Consider the following 27,159-nt stretch of genomic DNA (forward strand, 5'->3'; position numbering starts at 1 on the left):
CCAGTGTTTAGAGTTTTCCTGTCTTGTGTTGCCTGTTATGTAGCGGTCTTGTGTTGTCATGTTTGTTCTGTCATGTTCCTGTCTTGTTTTTGTTGTGTCTCGTTAGGGACGCCAGGTGGCGTCCCTTTTGAGGGGGGCTAGTGTCAGGGTTCTGTTACTTCGGTCTAGTGTAATTCATGGTTTTTTGACAGAGCCCTGACACTCGCGTCATGTCATTGTTTTCATGTGAGCGTGCGGCTTCGAGTGTGCTTGAGCCGTGCGCTCTCGTCTGCGTGTACTGTTTCATGTTGGAGCGTGGTGTTCAGATCCCGGCAGTCATGTCTTGAGTTTCGGTTTCGTGTCGGGGTCCGGACACTTGCGCTCCATGTTCTGTCTGTTGTGGGAGCGTGCGGTCTCGAGTTCGCTCAGCCGTGCGCTCTTCTGTCCATGTGTGTTGTGTTTTGTGTAGCACGCGGATTGTGTTCAGCCGCGTGCTTTTCTTGTTGTCTTGTGTGAACATGCGGCTTATGAGTTTTCTCATTAGCTGCGTGTTCGTGTCTTTTTTTCTAGCTCATGGCTTGTGATTTGTTTTGCTGGCCATGTGCTTGTGTTTTGTTTTGTGTGAGCACATGGCTTTTTGTCTTTGATTCGGTGTGCCATGTGCTCATGTCAATTGTCTTGACCCCTCCCATCTTGTTACCTGATTATTAGTTAATTTGCCCCACATGTGGTCCCTCGTTACCCTCCTCATTTGCTCTCCATTTATTCTCCTTGTGTTTGCAGTCCTGCGTCAGTTCGTCGTCATCTCTCCCTGGTCGTGTCGTGTCGTGTCGCGTTGCGTCGCGTCGCGTCCAGGCCTTGCCTTGCCAGCCTGTTTTTCCCCCACGGGGTAGTTTTTGTTGCTGTTTTGTTTAATTTTATTATCAATAAAAGCCCATTCTCTGCAGTACTGAGTCCTCGCTCCATCCTCTACCCAAACCCTGACAGCATGTGCTGAGGCAACTCCTGTCTGCATGGGATTCAACAACGAGGTGGTGATTGCTGGCACAGGAAGTATCAGTTCTTTAAAAGCAACTCAAATCACACTCAAAGCTAAGTTGATTTTCCACCATCAATGCAAAGAACAGGCTGTAAATAGAAAATTTGGATTCAACAATTGTAGGCCTAAATGGAATACTGAAATCCACACTAAGGGATTAATTATAATCTCAATTTATTTCCATTTATTTTGCAGTCCTATGTGCAATGAAAACTATGAGATCACATAAGACATTGCAATTGTGATGACCATTGTCTGGATTTGTTGCCTGTCCATTTTCAAGCAAATGATAATTCAAAAACAAAAAAGTACATCTCGAGTTACTGAACCAGAGTTCCAGTGGGGATTCTGTCAACTTCTACTGTATTTCGCCCTCTGACACTCCTTATTCTGACCATCTATACTCTGGACAAAGATGTATAATATTGACACTCCCCACATTGCAGTAAGCCAGCTGTGTTGCCTCTGTGATAGCACTGGGTATGTCTTGCTTACCAGTGAGCAGTTTAAGGTTGTCACATTGGAACAGGTACAGACAACCAAATCTCAGATAAACAAGGAATCAAAACGTGCTTAGCCTATCCACTGTGGTCCACTCCGCTGCCAGGTTTCTCCCAATTCACCTCTTAAAACCTGGCTGGAGTCCATCTACTGTTCTAGACCTTTCCAAAAAAGGCGACTGGCCTGATTTCTCCTTATCGCAGAGCTAATATAGGGACAAATAAGGGTCAATTAGCCTGCAAGATTCTGAGCCAAGAATGTGTGACTGTCTTTAATTTGCAACAAACAATGAAGTAGGGAGAAATATATACTATGCTGCACTGTTGTGTACAGTATGTAGTGATAACTAGCCCATAATTCCTAATGAAGCTAAACATAATCCTTTAGGGCTGGTTTGAGCTATTGTATTAGCAAGTTTTAAGTTGAAAAGCGAGAAAGCAGCCTTCAGCAAAGATGTCAGACTGCAGAATAATGTGAGTAGATAATATGTGACATCTCTCATTCAGTCAACTCAACAAGTGTGCTGAAATACTGTTGGTATTTCAGGCTTTAACATATCTCTCAAATATTGACAGGAGGCTGTCATGGTTGATTCAGTCACCAAAGCAGAACATATTTAATTTGTTAAAATGTTGGAACAGTAGGAACACTAGTGGGTTGCCATGTGCTCCCTTTCCCCCCTTGACTTTCAACTGTGCCGACAAGATAATGAGAAAAGTTTATTTAGATTCCTGATTCTGGCTCTATAGTGGGTTATATGGACTTTCCAACAGCAAAATACCCTCAGAATTGCCAGGGAAAGGTTTTATAGCCATTTAGAAATTGCTGACAATTTCCAGCCAGAAGCTATTGGCTGAGTCAGACTAGCCAACAACATTTCTCTTGGTACAACATTAAACAATAATGAAGACAGTGAGAGCGTAGGGGAAAACAAGGCATGGTGCAATTTTACCATCCTTTGGATGTGTTAATTAGGATATTGATTTGCTATGATTCAATGCTCTTGGCGTCTTGCAAATGACAAGCAGTTATCACACTCTGTCATCTCCAACAGTATCTTCATCATCATCAGTATTACCACCACTCCAAACATTTATCAATTTGTTTACATCAAAAGTATGTAGTCAGGCATGCAGCTAATTTTGAATGACCCTTAAAGTTTGTGTAAAGCAATATTAAATATGTGTTCTGAGTTTGTCACACCCCAGAAAAATGTTAACCACCCAGCCATATTTGAATGATAAAAAGTTATCAAAATCTTGAAAAAATAAGCAGTATTCTCTGCTCTCAAAATCTGGGGGGCGTGTCCGCTGTCAACGCTGAAACCACACTCACTCATGGGAAAGCTGCCACCTCTCTCAACTGTCAAATCCCACTACAACCTAAATGGATGTTACCTCTAGCAACTTAATTAGATTTACACAGCCATACATGCATTTATGTGACGAAGGCATAACTAGCTAGCAAATTGTAGGCTGTAATAACTAATGGTAATGATGACTGAGCAAGCAAACCACTGATGCTAATGTGCTCTAGTTAAAACGGATGAGATGTTAAACCGAGGTCCTGACTCTCTGTGGTCATTAAAAATCCTATGGCACTTCTTGTAAAGAGTAGGGGTGTATCCCCGGTGTCCTGTTCAAATTCTCTCCACTGGCCCTTGTCAGTCATGGACTCCTCTAATAATCCCCATCCATTGAATTGGTTCTATCTCTCCTCTCCACCTATAGCTGGCGTGTGGTGAGCACACTGGCACAGATGTACTGTGGCTGCCATCACATCATCCAGATGGATGCTGCACACTGGTGGTGGTTGAGGAGAGACCCCCTCATGATTGTAAAGTGCTTTGGGTGTACGGCAATACACAATAAAGCGCTATATAAATGCTTCATTCATTCATTTATTAGGGGAGTGGCCATGCTCAGTGGCTCCAATGCATCATCAAGACATGATTTCAGGCCTGCCCAAAAAATCCTGAACACAAAAAGCGTGAAATGGTGAAAAACTGGAGTTTTGGTCTAACTCCACAATTCAGTACTACATAGTTCACAGCCTTTGTAACATGCTTTCAGCAATACATTTCTATCATTTGTCATGTGTTTAGAAACAATTCTCTGAATTGCCTTTAGACAGACTTTAATTGAACATTTTTGTTGGCGTATTTACAGTATCTATTAACAGAACTGGCTAACTGGACCATGTTAACCAGCCTTGAACCCTTAACTGCCTCAGTACATTGAGCCAAGCCAATTTAGCTATAGAAGGTATACTAGCAAAAACTGACTAATTTCAAGAGTTAGGGAGAGGGTGAAAAATATGCTTAATTACAACTGTTTTTGGTGCAAGATTCCTTGGCTAACATTAGAAGAAGTCTTCAAGGAATAGTGCAGATTGCTATAAAAGAGTACAAAGAAGAAAACTGCTCTGTACCAACATGTGCATGGGTGTATGTGTCTGTGTCTTCAAATCACGCTGTGATAAGTAAATGCAGAGCCGATCCTCCCTATATGCAAAGTACGCAAGCTGCGGAAACACCAGGGGCTCCTTGCTCTCAAAGATGATTTAATTTTAGTTTTGTTTTTGAATTTGGCCAGCGGTTATGAAAACATGAATGTTCATTTATTTTAATGTGGTGTGCTGTCGCCCTTTCTACGCAAAAATCAGTCAAATCATGTTTTACATTTTTTTAAATTGTTTTATTTATTTGGATCCCCATTAGCGATGCCCTAAGGCATTGCTAGTCTTCATAACGTGAATGTCATACAGTCTTGCTCAAGACAAAAAAAAAAAAAAAGAATTGCGTACCGAGCCGCGGAAGAGAAACTGTTTCTCAAGCGCTTTCCGTGAGCGCGATTCGAGACGGAGTCAACACGGACAAAGGCGTTTCATTCATTCATAACTCCCCCCGACACAGTTTTGCGTAGGTCCCCCAGTGGTTTGTTATAGCAGTGTTTGGGTGTGTATATACTTATAATCTTGGGAGAACAGTTTCTAGTAAAAACTGACTTGATAAAAGCTCATGCTGCCAAATGTATGCCTTCTCCCTGAAGTGTAAGAATCGTTTGTACAGAGCTGCCACTTGTGGTCTAATTGGACAGCCTTTCATTCTAAGCCTCCAGGTTACTCAATATTTCAGGTTATTTACTCAATATCCCTGTCTCTCTATTTCTTTCTCCTCTCTGTCTCCTTGGTTCCTGTCTGCCCTTGACTGTTCTTTCACTCCTCTCCCGTATCCAGTGTCTTATCTCTCTGTCTCTCTCCTTGTGTGTCCCTCTTCTCTGTCCCTTTCTGTGATTGCTCTTTCTCTCTCCCTCCCTCTATCTCACTCTCATCGGTTGGTATGGCTCAGGCTGCATCATCCAAGAGGACACGTGTTCTCTGTTTATTACAGAGCAAAAGAAGGGAGGGGAAGAGTGAGCGAATGAGGGAGGGTGGAACAGAGGTAGAGAGATTCACACAGCATAGCCATCACTGGGTAGACAGCATCCTTCCGAAACACACTCACGAGCAAACAAAAAGAGGCTAAACACATCAGAATCCTTTCAGACGACAACAGAACACAGTCCTTCAACAGAGGTAAGGAATATCTCTTTACTTATTGTGGTCATTGTTGTAAAGAGGCACAAATTAGAATGATCATTCAAGAGAACTCTAAGACATCTGTTGTTAGGTCATGTTGAATACTTGGTTGTTTCGGTTCAAGGTGTACTGTACGATGATAAAGACACATCAGATCAAAAAGTGCCTCAACACAGGGCCTTGAGGGACTCCATCTCAAGAGAAGCATTAGAGTCATAAGCTACACTTCATAGTTCCAGCTTCTGCATTGGCATGAATGGGAGGTCGACAGGTTAAATTTATTTACCCCTCAAAATAACTGCGTCAGACAGGGAAGCTTTGCCAAAAACAGCAAGCCAGTCGCAGTCCATCCAGACCACCCCATAAATTCATGGTAAGTTCACTAACAGGTGCCCTTTCCTGTTCACTGGAGTAATGCTATCTGCTGTGGTGCTGAGAAGTATTCAGGTCTGTGTAATAACAGATAAGCAAAGCTTTTGTTTTCCTAATCTCAATAACACTTCACAGAATATCTGACGCCAGTGTATCTGGCTGGGTGCCAGCTTGCATAGGAGGCCAGGAGGGCCATGGAACTTTCCAGGGTGGATAAACTGTGACTTATCTTTAGCCTTGACACTTTCAGTTTTAAAGGGGCGATGGATGATGTTGGTAGCACGTGCCTTAAGATGAGAATATTTATGTTGAGTTTAAAATAAAACAGTTTTATGCTACAGCTAATGGCAACTGTCACACTTGGTTGACAACATAGCGTGCAGTTGAAATACATTTTGTCTATGTAACTGAAAGGTTGGTGGAAATTCAAGTATGTACTTCAATTACTAATGTGTGGGATGATTACTGCTGTAAAGATGAATGATAATATGTGGCATGGTTTCGAAAATAACAGATATCTTTCAGATACATTCAGCCTTGTAAAAAAGATGTCACTACTGACGCAACTTGATGCAAGGCTGTGATACTTTTTTTTTTTTGGCTAAATCTCCCTGCAAGACAACAACAAGATGCCCCCATTTCTACATTATATAACAATGCAACAGACGCCTTGAAAACTTTTCTGTCTCACTCGTACAAAACCCATACCTCCTGGAAGCCTTCCCTCTTAGAACTGTTGTAATTTTCCTTCACTGAGCATGGGAAATATTCTTCAATAAACTGCATGTTAGCTTTACTTTAATAGAAGCTCTCCTGGCATGAGATTTATATAAAAAGTCATTTATAGAGGATTTTTACTAAAACATCTCTTTGTAAGAGGCATGCCCTGGGACAAGTTTTATTTTAGTTGCATTTTAGTGTACAGAAGCTAAACTCGGAGGGGGCTTCCTCAATATCTTGCCCAGGTTAACGTACTTACTGTGAGAGTTTTCTGAATAAAGAATATTGTGTATAGCTGAATTACAAATGGATCTTGTTTTGTACTGATAGATGGGGCCCGGATTGTTCTGGAACTTCCCATCCAAGACTAGCTGCGCGGTTCCACAGAGCCTGCTGCAGACAATGTACGTAGTTCCGCCTGTAACCGAGGTTGTAGCCTTTCTTTTCCGTTTTATAGCATCCATTCCTTTATTTTTTGTTTGTCTCTTTGCTTGTGAATTCCATGGCCCGTTGCTGTGTCTGACCACATAATGATCACACCTTGATTTGTCGACCAATCACTGGGCAATGGCCAAACAAGGTCAAGTGTCAGTAATCATCATTACTCTGCCGTAGATCATTATTCATAATTCATTGCCCAATAGCTGTTGATTGTTCCAGCCTTCAGTCTCTGACCAATCCATCCATGTAGGTTTATGTGTCCAAGCTGATTTAATGTAAAAAGATTATTTTATACTTTATTGTAAGTCTCATGTCCACTTTATAGGAATCTGAATTATGAAGTCTTGAATGTCTTTCAATCAATTGTGGCCTGCGCTACGCGTTATTTGATAATGAAAATGTTCATGTGCAAAGATGCATATCGACCTTGGTGTCCATTGTTCTGTATTGGTGACTTTGGTACTTTGGATGCTTTTCTGTTCAAGAGGGTTCTTCAAAACTTGAACTGCCTTCTGCAGTTCTTGACCTCCAGTGCCCCCAATCTAGCTTATAATCAACTGAGTCACGTGTCACCAATTTCATGTTAATGAACTACAATAAATGAAAAATCTCCATGAATAATTGGACAGCACATGAGTGAGGAAAGCTATTATGGGCTTGATTGTATTCTGTTCTGACCTAAATAGGTGTGCAGCTGTGATAAATGCCCAGGCTGGGGCAAAAGATCGCTTCATGAAAGATTTTAGATGCAGGCTATTTATCTAAATGAAACCATTAATATTTCAAGAAAACCACACCTAACATCCCTGGATTGGTTTCCTACTGATCCATACAGTAGAAACCTTTTTTAAGGAAAGTATCGGCCAGGTTACTGTACTTTTGGCCAAAGTAAAATGGCATTTTTGAGGATCACATACCAACTCACCTTCTGTCAGCCTGACTTACAGCACTAGGCAGCTCCTGACAAGAGGCAGCGTGAGGGGTTGGAAACACGGTTGATTCTGGTGGTACAACACTATCAGAGCGTCTTTAAAAGCCAGATAGCCATGATTGGTCCTTCAGATGTTACTCAGAATCCCACTGGAGGTGTGAAGTGAGCTCTCTGAGGGGTTGAGAATACAAGAAGTTTCTGTGAGTTCCACAACTGCTTTTGATCTCAATTTTTATGTCTTTAATTTAAGACATATTCTGTTATTGTCTACTGCAGTGTTTCTCAATTCCAGTCCTCCAGTCCAGTCCTAACCTCAGAGAATGTTTTAGATGCCTTCATATCTAATACACTAAGAATCCGATGAGTTGAATCAAGTGTTTTATTAATGAGGCATCTAAAACATTCTGGTAGGTGGGTCCTCAGGACTGGAGGTGAGAAACACAGGTCTAATGGGGTGTGCATTAGTGTATGACTGAAGATCCTGGAACAGTCTATTTAGTGTGAGGTTTATGTGAGCTATTTATGTTCTTATGCCCATTTGAGTTTGTTTGTTTACTTTTTTTCTGGCTTAACACGTTTCGTCTTCCATCACCCTCAACATTTGACCTTATAAAGTGGATCCTTAAAATAATCTTGGCTATGAGTGACATATACACATTAGAAGAACAAGAAGATCATTCATTCTATAAAAAACACAGAGAAAACTAACTCAGCAATGAAGCTAGTTTCTAGTGGCCGTAAAAGGAAGATGTTGCCTTGATGTTTGACTTTTTCCAGGCAGCAACAAGTGCTTTTTAAAAACTACAATATCTCAGGTCTTCCACAGATTTCTTCCATACTTCCACACTGACATATATAATTTATTTTTATTTCCTGGTATATTTGATTCTGCCAGCATGTGGGTGGTACTTAGCACTCTCTACACCTTGGTTATGCAGCCATGTTCTATTTACCTCGATTATGTTAGCATCCAAATGGCTAATTAAAACTTCAGTCACTTTTATATCCTAGTAGCGATGCCAAGGAGACTGTACTGCTCAGCTTCTTGACATTTTTGCCAAGATCCTTCGCCTATTTTGTGTTCAGAGAATGATTTTAGAATTCCGTCTGACATAGATTTAGTTGTAATAGTTTTTTTTTTTTTTTTGCGCACAGCATAAACACACATTGTCCTAACCCAGTTTCCAAGTATTGACTGGGATTCTGTATATTAGGTCAGAACCTTGCCTTTGAGCAGATTTATTGATTTGGAGTCTGACAGAATACTCTTCCAATGGTCTTTCCATTGTCATATTCTCTTATGCACATTTTTATTTATTTTTGTTATTGAACAGCTCTGGCAGCTGCTCAACCTCTCTCAATACATGAACTCTCTATCTAGATCCAACATGCTCTAAACATGTCAGAGTGACCACATTATCTTGGTGACTCCAAACTGTATTTTTTTCCTAGTACTGCAGTTAAGACGAAAATTATGAAGAAGGAAAGATAAAGGTTATCCAACTCCTAGAAGATTGCAAGGGCATCTACTGGCATTGCTAGAGGTTACCATGGCAACACTGATGGGGTACAGAACCCACAAAAAATAAATCTCTGCACACAAGTTGATTTTGTCATTAATGTATTTGTTCTTTATACTGTAAGTTTAGTATGGGATGATATTAATATTGTTGATCATGAATTAGTAAAACATCAAGTGTTATATTTAACCGACATATAATGTGACTTTATATCTTTAGCCACACAATCCAAAAACCAGTCAGAGTTTAGTTATTGGTACATGCTAAGGTTGCTATTACTATTGCTCATACTTAGGTTTAGAGATTTGAACAAACCCATAATCCTCAGTATTAAACTTTGGCATGTAACTCCTCATTTGGTGCTTTGAATTGTCAAGCTTGTTGTGGAGAGGTGTAGTATTTCTTTTGTAAGCTATTGGACTTATCTAGTGACTTGGGCTGGACTCTGTTGACTTAGGCTAGTCAACAACCACATGCAAGAAGCTAAAAAAACTCTCAGAACACCTTAGAAACCACATAGCAATGGTGGTTGCATGGAGGCACTGGCAAGCATCACTCACGTTCTGTTTAGAAAGAGTAAAAATGTTGCTCTATTATGGTGTAGCAAAACAGAACACTAGTGATTATAATAATGATCTGAAAAAGGTCAGTACATGTGGGGGAGGCGGGAAGGCAAGATAGATCAACGGAGAGATCGTGACAGAAAGAAAGGGAGTGAGAAAGAGAGGCCAATAGAGAGTATTGTGGTCATGTCTAGACCTCGTTATAATCACCTCATGGGAGGTGTTATGCAACCAAAATAATCATTCCCTACAGGGCTCTGAATCATTCTATCCGTTCACATCCGAAGGTTTGACTTACACTGCTCATGATTCCAGATTCATGCAGCTCTAGGCACTGACAGGAAATAAGAGTGGAATTACTTTTCTGTTGACTTGAAGTGTTCTGAATTGAACCCAGTTATTGTGCGATTCTTCCAAGAGATATCAAAGTGTTCTGTCATCTCTTGAGTAAAGGTGGCAACTATCTGCACTAATATTTTATGAGGTTGTTTTTCATTTTTAATTCTCAATCATGTTTTTGTTTGCTCATTTTCACAGCACTTGTGCTTTTAAGGATGGCAGGAATGTTAAGAGGTTCAGAAATGCTACTAAAAGATGCTAACGACTGTTGCTTAGCCTAAATGATTAAGCTAGCAATATTTCCATTAATGTTGTAAATAAATTCATGCTTCATAGTCTTCATCTACATACGCATATGTTTGCAGAACTATTAGAGACCAATAAAGTTAGCAGGAGGCTGTGGAGGCGTTTGTTAGCTTAGCATCGTGTTATGGAAATATGACACTGACGGAGCTCCCATGAGCCGACTACCTTCAGCTGCACAGCCGGAGTTTAATAAGTACCTAATGGAAAAGTACATTGTCTCTTCCTTCAACGGATACCTTCAGACAATCTGTGAGCTAATGTCACAATTGGCCATGTGCTCCTGGAGATTGACAAGTCTGTGCCTTTTTGTGTCGTCGTGAATCTAACCACTAAACAACATTCAAGCCATGTTCATAATGCCACCTCATTTAAGTTCACAAAACTCCATAACCACGTGTAGTTTTAAATTGTTTGGATCCAGATTAGCACTCCTGCTGAAAAAAATTAATTAAAACCAACTTCTGATGGTAGCTGGTTTTACACGGAGTGTGTCTCAATCCACTCCCTAGTTCAGTATTTAGTACACTGCCCAGGTAGTCAGTTATTTGTAAGACATTCCAGTGTACTGAAACATTCACTCATTGAAAGCATAAGTTGCTCAGTATGTTCTCCTGCTGAAAAACATTGTCTTCTTCAGTCCTTTAAGTAATCAGAACAGTGATGTTGTTGATATGTTTAATGCATGATCTCATAAACATGTTGCATGTAATTGAGTCATTAGTTTCCTAATGTTTATTGGATCAAAGTCCTTGCTAGTGCCTGAAATCATGTTTACGATATGCTTATTCTTTCCATAAAGAACAAGGCAGTGGAAAGAGACGCAACCATGGTTACTAGCTGGGCCAAGCAAAATGGTTTAACTGTTTAGTTGTCCTGCCACCAGTGGGGCCGAGATCAAACTAGTCCCCACCAGCTTAGCTACTAAATGTTCCAAAACACAGCTTGACCAGCTTTACCACCTTAAAGACCCCTGGGAAATTGTTCAGTTGTACATATTTCCAATTGAAACAGGAAGTTTGGGCAGGGCATATTGAAGAGGTTATGTCTCAGCCATAAACCTACGCATTTGTGACTTGATTACAGGTGGTATAAGGAGACATTTGGATTCTTGAGAACATCTGATTGAACAAAAATATGTAGTGCAGGATGAGTCATCAACATTTGTTGTCTGTTTTTCAGAAAGATAAATTCTGTCCATTTTAACTGTGCACATCTGATTAAAGTTAATTTAGTCAACTTTTAAGAGTAAATTTACTTTTTAAATCATGACGAACTACCATTTTGATATCATGGGGTCTTTAAGCTGGTATGATCTGTTTTTCCCCCCAGCAGGGACTGTATACAAGGTTTGAGTGGTGTAGGTAATATTACAATATTGGAGCACCAGACGAATTTGATTAGATTTTGGTTTGCTCTCGAATAGCCTTGTTAATCTCAGGTGTGTGTGTGTTGCCATGGTGATTGCAGGTTGCTCTCCAGGATGGCTGGCATAAAGGATCAGCAGTTCACTGAAGAGAAACCGCTACTGCCAGAATCCAGGGGACAGGAAACAGAGATGGTAAGTATGTGTGTGAGCGAGTATGTGTGTGAATTGCTAAATATAGTAGACCAGTTAAAAATGGCCCCCTGCTTTTAGGCAAGAGAACAAAAAGTTGGATGATAAAGGATTTATCTATGCTCACCAAACACCACATTTCACCTTAATCCACACATCTGTATTAAGATAAAATGAAATGAAAAGCATGACGTGTTTAATGCCAGTAAAAATAAATGTCTTTAAAATATCAGTTAGAAATTTGGGACACTGGACAATAAGTGGTGTACTACTTTTATGCTTTTCTTTAGAAGTACTCTGATATTCATCAGAGCACAATTAATGATAGACATTTGAGTGATGCTAACATCTGAAATCCATTGATTAATGATGCAGTCTGCTGTAATTCCTAACCCTTACCCGATTAAATCAATGTAGAATATAAATCAAATGCACTGGGTTTTAAGTTTTAATTTTAAGTGCAAAAATTTTGATTTTCCAGGCCCGGAATTGTATAAATTCTTGGAAACACGTAACAATAAAATTGTATATGCTCACATTAGTTGATAAGGTGTCATGAACTAGAAATGAAAATGTGTTTTTTTTTAAGGCATACAAAGCCCTTGAAATAAAATCCTAAAAAAATCTAGAAATTTCTATACAGAATCAATATTTTTCTATTCATGTACAGTTCTAGAACATTTTGTCATTTTGTCAAACTGCAGTGTAATCCCTATAAAAAAAGATGATACAAATTTGCATTAACTAATCGCAAATGATTGGAAGTCATGGCAGTTCATTCATCAAAGCTTGTTGTGTGGATAGTGTCTGCAGCTTATTTTTCCACATATCACACAGTACCATTCATGCATTTCATCATTTTTTTTCTTCAGCTTCTCACCTACACCACCAAAGCATTGTCCTCCGGTCCTATAGAGGGCACTGTCTGCTGTAGTTTGCTGTAATAGTGTTTGTGTCTGTGTGCAACGTGGCAGGCTAAAGGACAGTGTGTGCACGCGCTGCCCTGTGCTACGCCATCCCCCCCCACGGCTCGCCCCCCAAAACGCTGGCATGCCATCGCCCAACACTGGCTCGGCCTGACACGCCGTCGGACCAGCGGGTACTTCCCGGTAGGCTAATTACCGCACAGAGCATGTCCACGCTTCCAACTAAAAGATAGTCATTTTTCTCAAGTCCTTTGTTACCATATCTCTGTTAGAAAAGACCAAACAAGGCCTAATATTTTCTCTCTCCCCAAGTCTCATTCTCTAAAAACCCATTCTGTTTCACATAGCCTACTGTCTGATTTGGGGAAAAATTACAGATTTGAAATTGTGATGCAACATAAAAATGTTCTTTTTGGCACAATGTTTATATTTAAACACACTGCTAATTAACAGCACAATTATAAGCAATAACCAATGGATTACCTGTGTCATTTTATCATTACTATTTTTATCACATTTTATATTGTTATTATTATTTACTTATTATTATTATTTGCTTAAGCTAATTTCTTTGCACATGATAGTATATAAAAACAAACATCAACAAGTCACAGGTTTCTATTTAGCTTTGTTTTTTTAGCTAATCAGTGAACGTCAAATCAGTGTCGTTTGTAATCATGACTTCAAAACACCACAAAAAAAAATCCGATTTTTACAGATTCATTTCACAGATTCATTATGGTTTTTGTTGCATATTTATTGCAACATGACTGTAACAGATGCAATGCTTAGAAATGCCAATAGCTGTGTCTGAATTCAATCATTTATGTTAACATATGGCATTCACTGTAAAGTGAATGTGTGAACAACAACGAGAGAGTGATTTTGGACAAAACATATGCTCAAATGTGTAAATAGTACAGTAATGGCTCTGAATATGTTGTCGTGATAGCAATATATCATGATGGACGTGAGCACAGGCCAAATTCAGTTCTCTGTCCTGTCCACACAGACTCTTGTCGAGCATTGTGCTAACACCTATAACATTGCTATGGGAACCTGTGTATATATGCTGGATTCTGACTATGGATCACCTGCAAAATGGCATTTCTTAAGATAGGATTTGAAAAACAAATCAGCTTTATGTGCAATGTGAACAAAGCTTTATATACTACCATGTCATAAGTTTCAGTTCCTCAAGAAGAAAACAGCACATTGTTGTTTACCTGTAAGGCTGCCCCCTTTTGCACTTCTGAGGTACTGCATTAGAATCTTAACCCTGAAAAGGAGAAAGGAGTGACACCTGCTGGTCCGACATTAAAACGGCTTTTGCTTTTCTGCTGCCAACAGCTCAAACTGCATGCACTAACCTCCTTCTTTAGGTTTGTGGGTTTCTTCCTGCTTCTGCCAATCTGCACAAGAATCACATTATAAGTGATACTTGCTTTTCCAAAATGGATGCTTTGTTTTTATCTTATGTAGATTGTGCTAATTCATGTTTCCTTGCCTTTTCAGAAGAATGAGATGAATTTTTGTTATTCCTATGGTGACTGTATTGTGATACAATTGTCTGGCAAGGCGATGTTGTCCTGTTCTCAAGCTGTGCTTTTACAACAGTTTTGTACTCATTTCACCTTTTTTTCATAGCACATTGTGTTCTTAACAGTGTCTTTCCTCATTAATACTGGGGTTGGACCAGCTCAGGCCATCAAAATGCTAACCATTATACTTAAATGTATAATGGAGTTAAACAGGCCTCATATCAGCACTGAAGCAAGCTCAGCTTGCACGTTTTATATTTCCACAAATAGCTGCTGATCTGAAGCCAGCTAAGCCACCCACATTCTAACCAACCATGCCTAGTGAAACAACAAACAAGGGTGTAAAGTACTTGAGTAATTATACTTTATTATTGTATGAGGAATTATTTTGGGGCATGTTTACTTTATTCAGTTTAAAACGAATAGCTGCATCTTTTCTTTTTAACTGCTTAAAATTCTATTCAGACCTTTAAAGTATATATCTGGTCATCATTATGTAAATCTACATTCCACTTCACAATTTTCTTCTTGAAAATCCAGTCAGTTTCAGATTTAATTTAAAATGTTGCTTCTGAATTGAACAATTATATTTAGGAAAAGTTTTGCTTTCACTCGAAATGTTTTTGGCTGGATACTTTGACATTTGAGTAGAATGTTGGCATAGTATCTGTACTTTAACTTAAGTATAATTTCTCAGTACTTTTACACCCCAGACAAAAACTCACAATGTTCTAGAAACCACAGCTCAGGTAAATGTTTCCATCACAGAAACTCTTTCCTCGCTGGCGGGACCTTGCAGAGTGTTGCTCCAATCGCCGCTTATTATATTCTGATAGCATATTAAAACGAGTGTATTTTGTCTTTGATGAACCTGATCTTTTGTGTTCCTGCAGGAAAACTGTGAGACCTTTGTGGCTGAGGGAGATTGGAAGGTACAGTGACTCTTCCTTGTGCATTTTTGATATTGACTTAACATTTACATTTAAACAGCAAGTCCTTGAAGGATTTTAAGTCATGTCAGATTTAAAATAGCATGGCTGACAAAGTCTCATTATTCCTTTTTGGCGTTTGATGATGAAGTCAAACTACTGAGATAAAAGTTGAGGTATAAGAACTTTATCACCTCAGTTTTGTCGCCGTCTGACGGTTTGCAATCATCTCTTCACACCTCTGACAGAAATAGGACTAAATCACAGAGAGAAGATTTTGAATAAAACAGTGAGAAAGCCAAACAGTGAAGGGGGCTGAAGATGATAGGATTTGTAAGCCGCACGCTCATCGAGTGAGAGGTTTTAATTGTGATGGAGAACAGATAATTAAATAGGTGTTTGCTAGCACAATATGGTTACCTAATGCCAAATGCGACATTATAAATCAGATTTGGCAATACAGTCCGCTTGTTCAATACAGCATTCCAGACAGCTGTGTTAAAAAATAATATATTTTTGCAGACCCCAAAATATGTTGCCCTATAGGTATAAATCGCCGTAATGGCATCTTCAATTTTTTTTGCTGCATGTTAAAAGGCAAATTTTTGAAATTATTTATATACAGTGGGGAAAAAAAGTATTTAGTCAGCCACCAATTGTGCAAGTTCTCCCACTTAAAAAGATGAGAGAGGCCTGTAATTTTCATCATAGGTATACCTCAACTATGAGAGACTAGAAGACAAATTGCCTCATGTGATGCATTTTTGCAACCTATAGTGTATTCAAGGTACTTGAGTTTAGTACTGTTTATTTGTATTGGGATGGGCAGTAACTATTTCATAATAGCAATACGGCACTCATGGCTGAAAAATGGTCTTGTAAACATGTCTAAAACACATTTTTTTAAGATTACAATTAAAATACTATTCTTTATAATTATAATTTTTATGTTTGCACACAATAAATGGCTGTTAAGCACTAAACCTGTTAGCATTTATGTGCATATGTATATGGTATGATGTAGTGGGTGGAGTCCTTCCTTTGATGACCATGCAACTGTATTTACACCCATGAATGAGATCTGCACTTGAGAGAGGGAGATAGAGGTTGTGCATTTAAGCGAGACAGCAAAAGCCAAGTCAGCCACAAAGCGATTAGTCTTCCACATCCACAGAGAAAATTTCAAAAACTCAAAGGGCGCATTTCAGTCAGCATGGTCCTGTTAGACAGAAAATGTGGATTGAAAATTCAAACAGAGGTAGTTTACTACAATACAGCACATGTAAATACATCCTCCTCAAAAGTGGGCCATGTGCCTCGTGTGTCCATGTCTCTCTAATTTACTGAGATGCACCTGTATATAATAATATATTAGTACCAGAGTTTGAGCTCAGAAGACAAATTGCCTCATGTGATGCATTTTTGCAACCTATAGTGTATTCAAGGTACTTGTGTTTTGTACTGTTTATTTGTATTGGGATGGGCAGTAACTATTTCATAATAGCAATACGGCACTCATGGCTGAAAAATGGTCTTGTAAACATGTCTAAAACACATTTTTTTAAGATTACAATTAAAATACTATTCTTTATAATTATAATTTTTATGTTTGCACACAATAAATGGCTGTTAAGCACTAAACCTGTTAGCATTTATGTGCATATGTATATGGTATGATGTAGTGGGTGGAGTCCTTCCTTTGATGACCATGCAACTGTATTTACACCCATGAATGAGATCTGCACTTGAGAGAGGGAGATAGAGGTTGTGCATTTAAGCGAGACAGCAAAAGCCAAGTCAGCCACAAAGCGATTAGTCTTCCACATCCACAGAGAAAATTTCAAAAACTCAAAGGGCGCATTTCAGTCAGCATGGTCCTGTTAGACAGAAAATGTGGATTGAAAATTCAAACAGAGGTAGTTTACTACAATACAGCACATGTAAATACATCCTCCTCAAAAGTGGGCCATGTGCCTCGTGTGTCCATGTTCCAGCACTCCATCATGTGCTCATGTCGGTGCGCACGTACACAGACACTGTCACATACACAACTCATGTCATGTTGTGACTGTGATGCTAGAACCTATGAAATCTTCACTGACCTTTGTAATTGTATTTGTTTGCACACAATAAATGGCTGTTAAGCACTAAACCTGTTAGCATTTATGTGCATATGTATATGGTATGATGTAGTGGGTGGGGTCCTTCCTTTGATGACAATGCAACTGTATTTACAACCATGAATGAGATCTGCACTTGAGAGAGGGAGATAGAGGTTGTGCATTTAAGCGAGACAGCAAAAGCCAAGTCAGCCACAAAGCGATTAGTCTTCCACATCCACAGAGAAAATTTCAAAAACTCAAAGGGCGCATTTCAGTCAGCATGGTCCTGTTAGACAGAAAATGTGGATTGAAAATTCAAACAGAGGTAGTTTACTACAATACAGCACATGTAAATACATCCTCCTCAAAAGTGGGCCATGTGCCTCGTGTGTCCATGTCTCAGCACTCCATCATGTGCTCATGTCGGTGCGCACGTACACAGACACTGTCACATACACAACTCATGTCATGTTGTGACTGTGATGCTAGAACCTATGAAATCTTCACTGACCTTTGACATGGCCTAATTTCCATCTGTTGTATGTTTGTCTAATAATAATCTTTGGATAAAAAATTGCATGTGTAGAAGAATTTAAAAGTAATTAAATTGTAAATAATTACACATTTTTGAGAAACACCCTCTATTCATAGAAAATTGAGTACTATATCGCTGCAAAATTGCAGCAGAATTATAGAATATATTAAAGGCCTTTATGAGCACGCAGAAGATGAAGATAGCCAATATGGGACAAAAACAGACAGAACACAACAGATTTAGAGTGACACAAAGCCCAGCCAATAACAGGGAGCCATTTTTGCAGTCAGCCAATGAGGGAACAGGGGTGGGTTATGAAATGTTCTGGGGGAGGAGCAGCAGCACTGCAGAACTCCCCTAACCAAAACAAGAAGAGACAAAGAGACGCCATAGCAACCGCAGCATCTCTCTGGTTGCCTGCATCTGAGTCTAGTTTTCCCGAGAGGACCTTGTCTTCTACCTGCTCATATACGCCTTTAAGCAAGCGTACACAATCTGCAAGCAGCCATGCCGGAGTGCTGGGATGTTGCAAAATTGCAGCAGAATTATAGAATATATTAAAGGCCTTTATGAGCACGTAGAAGATGAAGATAGCCAATATGGGACAAAACAGACAGAACACAACAGATTTAGAGTGACACAAAGCCCAGCCAATAACAGGGAGCCATTTTTGCAGTCAGCCAATGAGGGAACAGGGGTGGGTTATGAAATGTTCTGGGGGAGGGGCAGCAGCACTGCAGAACTCCCCTAACCAAAACAAGAAGAGACAAAGAGACGCCGTAGCAACCGCAGCATCTCTCTGGTTGCCTGCATCCGAGTCTAGTTTTCCCTTGTCTTCTACCTGCTCATATACGCCTTTAAGCAAGCGTACACAATCTGCAAGCAGCCATGCCGGAGTGCTGGGATTGTTGCACGTAGTGATCCGTGGGGCTCCCAAGGGCAACAAGCCAGCTATCCTGACCTACCATGATGTTGGGCTCAACCGTACGTAAACAGAGTTTTTGTGTGTGTGTGTGTGTGTGTGTGTTTGTGTACCAAGGTAAACTACACCCACGCTGCTCTCCAATACCCCAAGCAACACGCATTGCACGATTTCCATCTCGGTAGACCATCTGTCTCCAAGCATTGACCTTGAGTTATTTTTCCCATCTTCACAACCAACAAGAGATGTGCATGTTCAAAGAGCAGCCCTCTGGAAGTGATGAGTGTGGGCTGTGATCAGAGCTGTAATTTGGATGCCAGCTGACTGCAGTTCATCAGTTCTGTTAACAGATTACACGCAGTGTGAAACGAAGCTGATCTCAGGTGGTAGGTGATTTCAGTGCCACATATGTCGAAAAGCTCAAGCATAATTTTTTTTGGGGGAAAAGTATGCAAAAAATACATATTATCAAAAAAGGCAAACACAAATATGGCTTGGAGATTAGTAGTACAAACTAGCTTAATCTTATTTTTTATATTTTAAAGTTATATATATATATATATATATATATATACATACAGTATATATGTATTTATATTATATAGATTTATAATACTTACATTATTTACAAACATGGCTGTCTTGCAGAGTAGTAGTACATACTAGCTATGCTATTGACCTTGATATTGAATTCCACATTCTGACTGTGTGACAGAATTAAATGACTCGTAACCTTGGCCGAGCGTTCTTCTCATCACTCACAGCATGCTTTCCTGTCATCTACTGCTCTTCTTTCCTTCCTCTTTCCTCCAATCTCTCCTCCTCCCTCTATCTATCCATTCCTTATTATCTAGTCCTGAAGTGCATTATTGTCTATTGGTTCTTATTCCTATGCAGTGCATGAGAGAGAAATATGTAGGTCACAAAAACATACCCATCATGCAGTAATGGGGAGGGGAGTGGGGAAGGTCAGCACTGCGGCATAGAGTAACTCTAACTCTCCTCTCCGCTGCGGATAAATGTATTAGTATGCATGGCCATCATCGATCACAAAACATGACTCAGTGAGAGAGGGAGAGAGAGAGAGAGACATAGACCACCGAAAGGAAATGCTGGCCTATATAAAAAATGCAAAGTGAGCAATACAGCCGGGAGGAAATGGGAAAAATTGGGTCACTTACTACAGGGTAGAGAAGCTTGGATATGATTCATGCAACAATGCAGCACCTTTAAAACTGCAAGTCTTTTTTGGTTGAAGGCCACGAGAAAGGTCATTTTTTATTTTCTGCAGACTTATAATACAGCACTTAAGTTATATGGGCGACTTCCAAAATTTCTACTTTTCTACTCCACGGAATAGGTAACAGCATATGGGTTTGGAACGGCATAAGGACGAGTCAGTGTTTTGGGCGATCTTTTCCTTTAAATAGCTTGAAGACCTGCCAAAACACCATTTGATGTTGATTAGGGAGATGCCATGATCTAAAATGAGTTATTAATGCCGCTTGAGTTAGCTAGAACACTGAAGTTGTTTTGTTTCTTTATTTCATGCTCTAGGCCAATGATTCTGGCATGAGATATGAGTGGATGAAGAATGCGATTTACAGAACTGCCCCATATTTGAAGTATTCTTTTATAATCAGTAATGTTATATAATGTATGATATTACGAAATGAAATCCAATACAATCAGGGATTACAATGTATTATATATGGTTGTTGGAGAAGCACCACCATGTAAATACCACGAACACGGTATAAAACATGATAATCATTCCTTACCATCTGATATCATTTTACCAAGGGAACAGTGCAATACGTTTTCATTTCTACAATGTCTTGCTCTCTTTCTCTGAGCAGACAAGCTGTGCTTCAACACGTTCTTCCACAATGAAGACATGCAGGAGATCACTAAACATTTTGTGGTGTGCCACGTAGATGCCCCAGGCCAGCACATTGGTGCCCCCCAGATGCCACAAGGGTATGATTAATGCACACATGAGTATATTCACATCAGTATTTGCCATTTTACATGATATGTAGGCAATCGGCTGTACCCTCTGAAAAAAGGTTATAATGGATTGTATTTTTAATGGAAACTGTAATGGTCCCTGTGGGTCACTACTGGTCATTTGTTTCCTTCTATTGGTGGCATGTTAAAACCACTAGCCTAAATCCTAATGGCCCAAATATGGCCCAAAACACATCGTTTTTAATTGTTGGTTTGTAATGTTTGTAATGGTATTTGTAGTCGAAACCGAGAGCTTCTGCATTGTTTCTATTGTTTTTTTCCCAGCAGGGTATGTACAGTCAGTCAGTTTATAGCACAATAATATAGCTACAATTGTATTGTAATGTAGCCTAATGTACTGCACTTATTACATGGCTATTCACCAAATAAATTAATACGTGGGTATGAAATATTGATTTGAGTTGGGATTATATTGTAATCTTACCTGTATATTATCTTAAAGCTTCCGCTAAGAAGAAATAGTCCATTTCAATGTACAAAACGAGCGCTGCGTCTATATTACAGTCAAATTAATACTGAAGTCCTTCACTACAGTCGATTACTGAAACACAAGATGACGCCAGTTGCGTTTGGATGAAAGAAAAGTGGGTGAGTCTGATGAAAGTAGCACTGGTTTCAGTTATGGATGAGCGGACTGATATAAACATTTCTGTGCACTACAAAATGGCGAACATCTAAGCGTTGAACGCCGCGATTGACCAATCAGAATCAAGTATTGCGGAGCGCCATGTAAAAACTCGAGATATCATTTATAATATATTTTCTGATCTTGTTGTTCCTAGATATCAGTATCCTACCATGGATCAACTAGCTGGGATGCTTCCTAGTGTGGTGCAACACTTTGGGTGAGTGTGGTCAGATTATACTCAAAATTATGAGCTGTAATAATAATGTAGTAATGATATTCAATTTCTTTCCTAGCTTCAAGAGCATCGTTGGAATTGGAGTGGGGGCTGGTGCCTTCATCCTCGCCAAATTTGCGGTTAGTAAATCTCAGCTTTTTACTGTATCTTGGTCAAGGTTTTTTTTTTTGTTTGCATTCAATACAATTCAGTTGTACTCTCCATTTGTAGCTGATTTTCCCTGATCTTGTGGAGGGTCTGGTTCTACTCAACATTGATCCCAATGGGAAGGGATGGATCGACTGGGCCGCCACAAAATTGTCAGGACTCACCAGTACTTTACCAGACACTGTCCTGGCCCATCTTTTCAGCCAGGTACAATATTAATCTAGGCTACATTTCTTATGTTTCACTGTGGATATAGTCACTTTTAAAAATAAATTTCAAGGCTTAAAATGGATTGAAATTCCTGCATTCAGTTCAGGGGCATTTAATGTAAAAAAAATATTTATTTAGCTTCTTTTTTATTTTTAAAATAATAAATGCATATCAAAGATTACATTTTTAAAATGTTCAATTGAAATTGAATTCTCAAGCTAAATTTTTAGCTAACATAACATTCACTGCATTGCAGGAAGAGCTTATGAGCAACACAGAAGTGGTTCAGACTTATCGTCAACAGATCAACAACACCATCAACCAGTTCAACCTACAGCTTTTCTGGAACATGTACAACAGGTAACCGCCCACTATCTCATTAATATATAAAGAGTCATGCATAATGCACGAGTTGAATAAAAGTGCATATTCTGTAAAAAAAAAAAACTTGCTTTAAAATCAGGATTTCCATTTTTTCTACAGCCGCAGGGATTTGGAAATGAACCGCAGTGGCTCTGTGATAAATGCCAAGACCCTGAGGTGAGAACTAAGTTAATTAGAATCTGAATAGTCTCATTTACATATGACTGTGTAATAAAAATCTCATTCTTGCAGGTGCCCGGTCATGCTGGTCGTTGGTGACAATGCTCCGGCCGAGGAAGGCGTGGTGAGTCTTTGATAAGAGACTTATTTGATCATGTTTTTCTCCATCCTCCTCATTTTTATCTCTCATGTTTTCTTCCTCTTACCAAACTTTTCTCTTCTTTCTGTCATAGACTTATCTTTCTATGTAATATATCCCAAACTTGGATGTTTTTTGTCATTCAGAGACAGGTCAATCTGCTCTGCATTTCTTCCTCTTTCTTCCTTCCTCTTTCTCCGGTTGTCTTACGGGAGCAGATGGCACTGGCCCCGGGGTTGATCTCCCAGGCTTTGCCAGCTTGTGTGCGCTGGATATTTTTAACTCCGCACCATGGCCCTTTAATCTAACATATGAAAGCTGGGTCAGTGCCCCATCACATCTAATCAGACACACAGGGCGAGAGATAAGGAAAAAGAGGGACATGACGAAGGAGAGTAAGAGACAGAAAAGAGCGAGAGGTAAACCAAAAGAGGATGAGAGAAGAGACGGATTTGAGTAATTTAGGGCAAGAGGAGGAAGATGAAAAGGTGGGAGCAGAGGAAACAACAGAAGGATGAGGAAGAGATTAGTGTGAAAAAATAAAAATAAGTGAAGCAAAATCATGGAAAATTAAGTGATTTTGAGCAGAAGGAGAGATTAGAAAAGCAAATATGCCACTAGTGAAACCTACTAATTCTTGATTATTACAATTCCCAATTTTAGAACGATTTGAACAATAGTAACATTACTTGATTGCTTTTCCTTCAATTTTTTCGTCCAAATCATCCATGTATTAAATTGTGTGTGTGTGTGCATGTGTGTGTGTGTGTGTGTATATATATATATATACGAACAAAAATATGTTTATATAAAACATTTACACATATAGGAACACATGAGGAAAAATGTGTTCCCACCATCAATATCACATCCATTGATTAATGCAGACATGTGTGGTGAGAGTTTTCATTAGAATTCTGAACATGTTAGAAAGAGGGTAGCCGTCCCTTTCTGAAAGTGTCTGCGGTGGTCCAAACAGAGCCCTCAGGCGAATGCGTCTGTGCAGCTGTCTTTCTGTAGCACTGGAATATGACTCATCTCTGCAGTACTGCAGTAACTGGGTCAGACCTCAACAACACATACTCATACACACACACACATATACATATATACATACATATATATATATATATATATATATTCACATAAACATACACACTCTCCTCCCTCCATCACACCATCCATCTTACTGCCCTTCATTCAACTGCCTACTGAAGAACTTGTTTAATCTTCTCCATATTCTCTTGTACTGCTCTGTAAATGCCCTGATAGATATGTAAATGTTCACAAACATTTATAAAATACAGTATAAATGTTTTCTACTTCTAGGTTGAGTGCAACTCTAAACTGGATCCAACCAACACCACATTCCTAAAGGCAAGTGTACAGACATATTGTAGAAATACAGGCCAAACCTAGACCATTTTGGGACATAAAATGTCAGAAATAATTTCTTAAAAATATATTTGATTTGTTTCAGATGGCTGATTCAGGTGGAATGCCTCAAATTACACAGGTGAGACTGTTTGACGCGTCTGATCTTTGATCAGTCTCTGATAGTATTACAGTGGTGACCAAACATGATACCGAAATTGTTTTTTGTACAAATATAATCAATTAAATTATTAATGGATAATTAGTAATATCCCTGAACTTAACTGAAGTTAAAGCTTGTCAAACACTAGATTTGTAAATACTAAAAACAATTTGATTTAACAGTCTTGATCATGATTTATTTTTCTTTTTTTCAATTAAACTATGTTAAATGTTTTGAATCCTACAGCCTGGAAAACTCTCAGAGGCTTTCAAGTACTTCCTGCAGGGAATGGGTTACAGTGAGTCTAATTTATTTAATATTCTTTTGATCATCAGTGTATTTATTAACAATGTTAATAATGTTTATGGGTAAATCAGAACCCCAAATCAGTTCAACTGATGATTCTTTCTCTGCCAGATGTAAACCGATCCTGTATGTTCAGTGTGTCCTTTCTCCCATGTGTGTCTATTTCCCACGATGAGAGAGTTGTGAGCGTATGCAAGCAAATAAGTGTGTGTGGAGGTGTTGTATTTGGTATAATCTGTACCCTATGTGTATTTTCCTGCCCTTCTCAGTTGCTTATATGAAGGATCGGAGAATGAGTGGGGGGCCAGGTACTTCCTGCTTCCTGTTCACGCCTGCCCTCTTCCTCATTTAGATGACACATTTAGTCTTCTAAACCCTTGTTTGGCCTTGTTTAATTTCTGTGTTTATCCTTCCCAGACTGATATTTCCATTCATTCATTATTTACTTTACTGATCAGTGATTTTTCCTCTGAAGGAAAAATGTGCTTTGAATGTGCTCTCATGTTCTCTGCATGGCAGTTATTCGAAATTGAACCATTGAAAACAAAATCGTAGATGAAATAATGGCATGAAATGCAATTTTTTTCTTTCTAGCTTAGAATTATTTTAAAAAGTTGTGAAAATTGATGTTTTAGGCACTCTTTTTCAGATACTTCACATTTAAAGAGGTCCTATTATGCTCTTTTACAAAGTCTTGATTTTGTTTTGGGGGTGTACTAGAACAGGCTCCCATACTAGGTTGTTCGAAAAACACATTATTTTTCACATATTTTACATTATTACAACACCTCTCTCCCCAGTCCGGTATGAACGGCTCGAATAGTTCCTGTATCAAATGAAGGCCCGCCTTCTGAAATACGAAATGTGCTGTGATTGGTTAGCTGGGCCAGTGTGTGTTGTGATTGGCAGCACTCGGCTCCTGGTTGGGAAATGTCACGCCCCTTACCATAGCCGCCTGCTGTGAGCTTCAGTGTAAATATTGCGTCAAAATCAAATCAATTTGAGCGCAATTTAAACCCGGATGATTGTAACCACTCTAAGTTCGTCTACCTTGGGAAAGCTATCGTGTCTCCGACATAGTGATAACACTCGTTGCCTTCTCTAGTGCAGCTCAACCAGGTCTCGTCCCATTCGTCGGTATTTGTGATATCACAAATCCTGGAAAATATTCGTTGTAGTCCAAACGAGTCGTTCGTTGTAGTTTTTGAAAAGTGATTTCTGTTAAATAAAATATCTCCTTTTGAAGTGGACTTTGAGCTTTGTAACTTTGCAGATCTTTTTTATGCTCAAACAGCAACATTACAGACTAACTAAAGTTGAAAAAGTGAAAAAGCATAATAGGACAAGAGAGCACTTGTAGGCTGGAAGATCTTTTATATTTGAAATATTGGTTTTTAAATAAATATTTATATATTTTATTTATTTAAATATTTATAATAGTTATATATTTTCATACAATATTTTCTTGTTTAAAAAAAACTAAGTATCATTGGAACAAGTGTCAATTCAATTACAACATTTTTGCCTTGTTTTGCAAACAAATATCTAAACATCCATAAAACAATTGAAAATAAATTGTGTAGAAACAGTTTACACTCAGAAATTGCAATTAAGTTTCACAATTAACTACAAATAAATGGCAAGTAATACACCGAATTAAATTATGAAAAATTACTAATAAAAATTATGAAGTAGAAAGACTGAAAAAGTATTTTTTCTTAAATATACTCCAGTAACATTTGTTTTATTTACACCTTCAGAATTTTTTGTTTTTTTTACTGTGTGTACATGTGTTGTTGTCCTTCTTTCTTTTTTTTGGGTCAAAACTCACATTTTTGAATGCTTAACAAGAGGAAAAATTCTAATGGAGTAAGGGAAACTCATTCTTATTTCTACACAATTTTGCTCACATTTTTTTTCTTATTTAAGGATGTTTAGATTTTTTTTTACTGTAAAACAAGAAAAATACTGATTGAGAGAATGATTTTCTAGCACTGGAAACGGGCATTTTGATATATGTAAAGATACTGGTTGCCTATTTAAGTTGGATTTGAGTCATTCTGTATTTGCAGTGGAATGTTATCAGCTTGAGGCTGAAATTATTTTCGACAAAAAGTTCAAGCATGTCATCCCTGCCTCCTCTGCCCGGACGAATTTACCTGTGGATATGGAACGACTATTCATCTCCATCTCTCTTTCTCACTTTTTTTCTCAGTGCCCTCGGCCAGTATGACCCGTCTTGCTCGCTCGCGAACGGCCTCTCTGACCAGCGCCGGCTCCGTGGATGGTTCTCGCAACCGCGCATGCACGCACTCAGATAGCAGTGAGGGCGTCGGGCAGGTCAGCCACACCATGGAAGTGTCCTGCTGAACCCTCGTGCAATGTCTTACATGCACACATTTAGAGAGTCGTGGCATGGAAGGAGGGCGTGAGAAGAATGGAGGTCTCATATTGCTTTCATTCTTTCTTTCTCAGCCATTTTCTATGTCCTTTTCTCTCAGTTTTTTCAGCATTAGCCATCTTAAAGGAATAGTTGACTCAAAATTGAAAAAAAAAAAAAATGTATAAAAACATAATTTACTC

The 27,159-nt window shown here is 38.9% G+C and overlaps 1 protein-coding gene across 1 annotated transcript; it reads left to right on the plus strand.

Moving 5' to 3' along the window:
- Window positions 1-4,806: 4,806 nt before the first annotated feature.
- LOC107589182 (protein NDRG4-like) lies at window positions 4,807-27,159 on the plus strand. The gene is made up of 18 exons (XM_016277548.1): window positions 4,807-5,095; window positions 6,521-6,594; window positions 11,758-11,848; window positions 12,820-12,954; window positions 15,206-15,249; window positions 18,762-18,862; window positions 20,660-20,780; window positions 21,614-21,676; window positions 21,753-21,813; window positions 21,905-22,048; window positions 22,308-22,411; window positions 22,535-22,591; window positions 22,667-22,718; window positions 24,063-24,110; window positions 24,214-24,249; window positions 24,517-24,568; window positions 24,846-24,884; window positions 26,792-27,159. Exons 2-18 carry the CDS (start codon window positions 6,521-6,523, stop codon window positions 26,944-26,946), a joined length of 1,377 nt encoding a protein of 458 aa, XP_016133034.1. The 5' UTR covers window positions 4,807-5,095; the 3' UTR covers window positions 26,947-27,159.

The sequence above is a fragment of the Sinocyclocheilus grahami genome, unplaced genomic scaffold, assembly GCF_001515645.1.
Source record: "Sinocyclocheilus grahami isolate Dianchi unplaced genomic scaffold, SAMN03320097.WGS_v1.1 scaffold113.1, whole genome shotgun sequence".
Classification (NCBI taxonomy): Eukaryota; Metazoa; Chordata; class Actinopteri; order Cypriniformes; family Cyprinidae; genus Sinocyclocheilus; species Sinocyclocheilus grahami.